The sequence below is a fragment of the Sinocyclocheilus rhinocerous genome, unplaced genomic scaffold, assembly GCF_001515625.1.
Source record: "Sinocyclocheilus rhinocerous isolate Xijiao unplaced genomic scaffold, SAMN03320098_v1.1 scaffold1356, whole genome shotgun sequence".
NCBI lineage: Eukaryota > Metazoa > Chordata > Actinopteri > Cypriniformes > Cyprinidae > Sinocyclocheilus > Sinocyclocheilus rhinocerous.
In genome coordinates this window covers 77409-83434 of record NW_015659701.1, presented here as the reverse complement: position 1 = coordinate 83434, position 6026 = coordinate 77409, and the positions used below count along the sequence as shown (strand labels likewise).

The 6026-nt window shown below is 36.8% G+C and overlaps 2 protein-coding genes across 5 annotated transcripts in view; one reads left to right on the top strand and one right to left on the bottom strand.

The window, feature by feature from the left end:
* Nucleotides 1-23: 23 nt before the first annotated feature.
* LOC107724035 (gastrula zinc finger protein XlCGF52.1-like) overlaps nucleotides 24-6026 on the bottom strand; it is a 22414-nt gene continuing 16411 nt past the window's right edge. The window contains exons 4-6 of the mRNA XM_016532809.1: nucleotides 1234-1660; nucleotides 208-343; nucleotides 24-92 (exon numbers count right to left, since the gene is read on the bottom strand). Of these exons, the coding sequence (XP_016388295.1) occupies nucleotides 24-92; nucleotides 208-343; nucleotides 1234-1660 (632 nt within the window). The remainder of the gene's footprint in view (nucleotides 93-207; nucleotides 344-1233; nucleotides 1661-6026) is intronic.
* The window catches only part of LOC107724037 (gastrula zinc finger protein XlCGF8.2DB-like), a 7778-nt gene continuing 2383 nt past the window's right edge, over nucleotides 632-6026 (top strand). For 2 of the 4 annotated variants that reach the window (XM_016532815.1, XM_016532812.1), the window contains exons 1-2: nucleotides 2876-2951; nucleotides 3839-3968. In XM_016532815.1, the coding sequence (XP_016388301.1) occupies nucleotides 3884-3968 (85 nt within the window). In that variant the 5' untranslated portion in view covers nucleotides 2876-2951; nucleotides 3839-3883. Of the gene's footprint in view, nucleotides 789-2875; nucleotides 2952-3426; nucleotides 3442-3838; nucleotides 3969-6026 lie in introns of those variants that run through there. The other 2 variants (XM_016532814.1, XM_016532813.1) reach the window with 2 other exon arrangements.

Below are 6026 nucleotides of genomic sequence, written 5' to 3'. Positions count from 1 at the left end.
AGCCCATGTAACCATTTTCCCTTTCATCTCTCGTTCTTGTATTTCTGAGGCATAGCGGTTTGTTTCCTCAACAATTTCTCCGACAACATCTTCTGTGAGGAACATTTTAAAACAGTTTACCTCACTGGGGGATTCTGGAGGATTTTGCACTCCACACAGTTGGTCATCGAAATCCCCTGGGCCTGGAGGATTAATAAGGTTCGTTACCTTCCAGGATGATGAGTTTATCCCGTCTGCCTCAGCAAAAACATGGGTGGGCGTTGTGGAAGTCTCTTCATCTTCAGTTCCGTCAAGAGCTTCAAGGTTTGAGGGAAGGTCCTCATCGCTGTCACTGTCTGCCTCACTGTCAAAATCCTCATCAGAATTTAAAAAAATCTCCACAATTTCCTCGTTTGTGAATTTTCTTCTTTTAAAATGATTGTCAGACATTTTTACTTATTTAAATAATGAAAAACTGTTTTGAATTTATGTAAATTTTTTTATCAAATAAGGCGAGGCCAGTGTGAGGTAAAAGTGACGTCAGCTTGAGGTCACTCCTTGGCGGGAACAAAAGGCTGCAATGCATGCCTGTTTTATATCTTTTATTTTTTATACAAAACATTTACAAACTTTTTAAATACATTGTTAAATGTTTGGCATTAGGACAGTTAAATATATGCAAGTCAACTCCTGTTAGTTGATCGGTAAGTTATCATGGGCTATGGACGCCGCCATTATTTGTTTACAACTGTCAGAGTAGAAGCCGCCTGGATTTACAACGCACAAGATCACCCACTCCTCAAAAACATGTATGTAAGTTGCTGGCAAACTGGCAGAGGAATAGACATAGCTATATCTAAACATGAAGTGTTTGATGTGAATAAAACCTAGCCTTATGTTTGAAAGGTTATTTTGCCTCCGTTGTAGAGATATGTGTTAGATTACAAAATACATATAGTTTTTCCTACTATTTGTGTGACTATGTAATGTAATTTAAAATGTATAAAAAATAAAATAAACATGCTTAAAAACCCTGAAGGCGTCCGTCTCTGGATCAGTGCCAATCAAAGCGGGAAAGCAGATTTGAATTGAGCAGTTGACGACGTGACACACTGAAAGTTCTAATCACACCGGTGTGATCGTACGCTTCAGAGACCAGCCAAGACTGATCACACCGGTGTGATCGTACGCGTCAAAGGGTTAAGGATTGCTTTTTCAGTGAAACTTATTCCTTGCAGTTGGCAGGTAAAAGGCCTTTCTCGGGTGTGAATTCTCATGTGGTCATTAAGAATTCCTCTTCGGGTGAAACATTTTCCACACTGTTGGCAGGTAAATGGCTTCTCTCCAGTGTGAATTCTCATGTGCCTGTTAAAGCTTCCTTTTTGAGTGAAACTTTTTCCACACTGTTGGCAGGTGAAAGGGTTCTCTCCAGTATTAATTCTCATATGGACGTTAAGGTTTCCTTGTAGATCAAAACTCCTTCCACACTGAGGGCATGTGTAAGGCTTCTCCCCAGAATGAATTCTCATGTGGGCTTTAAGGTTTCCATCTTGATTGAAACTCTTTTCACACAGAGGGCATGTGTAAGGCTTCTCTCCTGTGTGAATTCTCATGTGGTTATTAAGGTTTCCTTTTTGTTTGAAACTTTTTCCACACTGTTGGCATGTAAAAGGGCTCTCTCCTGTGTGAATTGCCATGTGGACTTTAAGCTTTCTAAGTAGATCAAAACATGGTTCTTTTCCATAACACTGAATGTTGTAACAAAGGTAATAAAGAGTTGGTTATTATTATTAAGTCTCTTTCCAGCTCAGACTGAATAGGTTAAGCTTATGGGTCTGTCAAGTGATGAACGAACGACACGAAAAACCCAAAGACTCGAGAGATGAGCTAATCAATTCTCTTTCCGGCTCAGACTGCATTGGTTAAGTTTATGGGGCTGTCACGTGATGAACGAATGACTCGAAAAACCCGAAGACTCGAAACAGGTGAACTACTCAGAACCTATAGGATGTTGCGGATGCGCGACTGAACGAATCACTCCCCAAGACGACTCGTTCTTCCCGAGTCACATTAAAGATTCGTTCAAAATGAACGAATCGTTCAAGAACGACCCAACACTACGTTCTAGTGATCGTACGCGTCAAAGAGTTGAAAACTACTAGAGAACATGAAATGCTTACTTCCAGCATATATATTGGGCATTTCATAACAGGTTCATATGTTTGATGGTGGCATGTCATTTAATTGGACAAGTGTAAAAATAATTAAAATAAATACACTGATTAAACAAATATTAATGTTGCACTTTGAGAGGGGCACTGACTCTAGACTTATTAAGTGGGCCGTGGAGTTTCATGGGCAACTATACAAAGACACAATTGGTAGTTATTTTCAACATATCATTGGACAACATAAATCAGTTCAGTTCTGAACAATACCTCTGACAAGTGTGACACTGTTTTGTTGTTTTTGTGTTTTCTGTATTTCTATGCACTTTTGTGATTTTAGCGTGTGAACTCTTAACTTTTTTATGCATCAAACGATAAACATATATGAAAAGACAGGAAAAATGATATCAAATCTGCATGTAAAACTTCACAAACCAAATTAAATAAAATTAATAAAAAAATAAAATTAGTTTAAAAAACCCCGAATAAATATCAAATGAAAAAAAAGATGACAATATAAAACATACAGAGGAAAACGTATGCATCAGTGGTACAACCCCCCAAAAAAACTACAAATTTCAAGAATTTATCACTTTTCTCATTTTTAATCAACCGAAGAGATTTAATAAATGCAACTTAAATTAAGGAATGTGAAAAGGTAGGCTGCGAATCAGAGATTTTTTTCTTATGTAATGAACACTGAAAAGTGCTTTTATTTTGGTCTGGTGACATGACGTCATAAGTCTGCCTCGCGCTCCTCCGTGTGTGAGCAAAACACTTTAGATGTGATTCGGCTGCACACAGGTTTGTGTTTTTAAGCATTCAATGCGTTGAAATCATTGTAAACCGCTAAGGCAATTTAGTATTTAAATGTTTCACGTTAAAAGAACTTTGTGATGAATTAATAAATTACTAAATGTGAAATTGAACTACTTTATCTAACATTAATGAGCGTTATTTTTGTGGCCATTTCGCACCACCACATGAGTAACAGAAAAGGTGCGTCTCATTTCTCTCATATCACGAATCAGTTTATTTTAAAAACGAGATATGATACAGGTAAATAGTGATGGAAGAAACGAAGCTTTTCGAAACAACGAGTCAATTGAATCAATGCTTCCCGAAATGATTCACGCAGTAAATTGAATCTCGGTGATCGCATTTCAGAATGTAATATTTAATTTCTCGTGAGGCGTAAATTACTGTAGTTTTTCTTACTCCGTTTGGATTAAAGCACTCGAATCACAATGCAACGAGAACACAAATGTGCAACGACACGTTTTACAAAACATTTGTACGTTAAAAGTGCGATTTGTTATATGTATTTATTTATTATGATGATGGCTTTTTGTTTATTTCTTTTTTTGTACCAGTTGCATGAACTACTTATAAAGTATTCTTAAAAAAGTGATTTTTTTTTTCAAGACTGGTCATAACTAATAGGCTACCGTTAGATTGGTCCAACTTGAATCTGAAAAGTAAAACTGATTACCTCTTGGCTAACTGCTTGTTGGTCAAACTTGTTCTTAGCATAGTGACTGTTTATGCAACTGACCCAGGGCCATTTAAGAACACTATCACTCTTGCCAGTGTGCTAAATAATAAACTAGGTAGCTGATTTATACGCACTCGGAGGTTTAGTTTGTATGTGTTTTTTTCAAACACATTTCTCCCCACCCCACCAAACACAGAGAAGTTTCTGGTGAAGCAAGTGAGATCCACGTGACGTACTAAAGATGGCATTCATTAAGGAGGAGAGCGAAGACATTAAAATTGAAGAGGCATTTAAAGTGAAACAAGAAGATGCTGAGGAACAAACAGGTTGGTTTCCTTTCTCAAAGCTTGAGGCTTCTTATGTGGACAGGCATGTTGACATCACATAACCAGCCAAATACTCATTATTACATGCCATATCAGTTAGTGTCAACCGATGATGGATTTTGAAAAATATGACTTATATAAACTAGTATAATATAAACTGATTAATTGTCAATTCTTTTTAAAATCAATAATATGAACAAACGTTCCACATAGTGTAAAATTGTGCTAAACTTTATTGGAAAATTTTATAATTTGTATATTTTATAACTATTAAAATTAAATAAAAAAGCTTCATCACTACTGATACTTTTATGCCTGCTGTCACGGACAAGGCTTAAGCCTAGTCCCAGACTAAAATGCATCTTTGTGCTATCTTATCTCAATGCAACTTGCACTGACGTATCTTAAAATATGTATTTGTATCAAGATGCACAGCAGTGATGTATTTTAAGGCACATAAAAAAGTGAATAAAATAACAAAATAATGTCCTAATTTAACTAAGACCTTGGCTAATCCTGTCTTAATTTTAAGACCTGTCAAGCCTTAAAGGGATAGTTCACCCAAAAATGAAAATTTTATGTTTATCTGCTTACCCCCAGGGCATCCAAGATGTAGGTGACTTTGTTTCTTTAGTAGAACACATATGATGATTTTTAACTCCAACCGTCGCTCTGGCGTAGTATCAAATTTTCATTTTTGGGTGAACTATCCCTTTAATATTATTTTGTCATTTACAAAAACAAAGAGATAGAGGTCAGATACATAGGACCTAAACCAGAGTTCCTCAAATCTTGCCCTGGAGGGCCAATGCGCTGCAGAGTTTAGCTCCAACCCTGATCAAATTAACCTACCTGTGATTTTCTAATGATCCTGAAGACATTGATTAGCATGCTCAGGTGTGTTTGATTAGGGTTCGAGCTAAACTCTGCAGGAAAGTGGATCTCGTGGGCCAGATTTGAGGATCCCTGACCTAAACCATGCTTGTCTACAAATGTCCAATGTAATTCTAAAGCTATCTAAGAGAATGTCAAAACCAAAAAGTGGATCCCATTGCAAGAAACAAAAATAATCCACGTCCAGGCACTCACATAGCAGGCAAAATATAAAAAGCCTTTATTGTGCGACAGGGCTACATGTTAAAAAACACCAACGCGTATCAGCCCAAACAGGCCTTTTGACATTTTGTTCCCTCTCTGGAGCACCCATAGTCTCACTCGTGAGTACCTGATGCGCCCCTGGTCAAGACTTTTTTCTTTAATTACTATCTAAGAGAATGTTGTGGTTTATGTTGTGAAAAGATCTAATAGCATTAGAAGACAAATGTAGCTGCTAGTGTTGTCACGATACTGGAATTTCTAACTTCGATTCGATACCTTGAAAAATATCGATATTCGATATCATTTTCGATGCCACAACGTTATATCAAAGATGAATAAATACTGTAACAAATGTATTGCTCATTGTTCATTAATGTTGATTAATACATTAACATTTGTATGATGAACAGATTTTAATTTCGGATTCACATATAATCATTGATCAACGCACATACATAGAGTGCTATAGTAAACACGGAAGCACAAACATGCATGCATCACGCGCGAAAACCTCATTGGAATGACATGAGGACAAATTGCAGAATTTGTTAAATAATAACTTTATTCAGTAGATTAAAAAAATTAACTAAGCACAAGAGTACCTACTAGGGGTGACCCGAATAGTCGACGATTCGATGCTTCGATAGGAGGGGCCTGATTCGACTACCAATCTCACAGTCGAATATTCGCAGAGGTTTTACTCCAAAGAGAAAGGAAAAATTGAAATCGCATCATATGACCCCTTTAAATAAATATTTTAACGTGCATGAATAAATCCAACCACCCTATAGATTTAAGTTTCACTTTCCATAACCTGTGACTGACAGAGAAGCATCTTGGCGGCAAGGATTTAAATCTTTACCAAGACTCAAATTGACACAGGCAGAGTGAAAGACTGGATTTTTTTCGATCAGGTCGGGTACAAGTGATTTCAAAACATTTCAGCCGGTTTATATATAT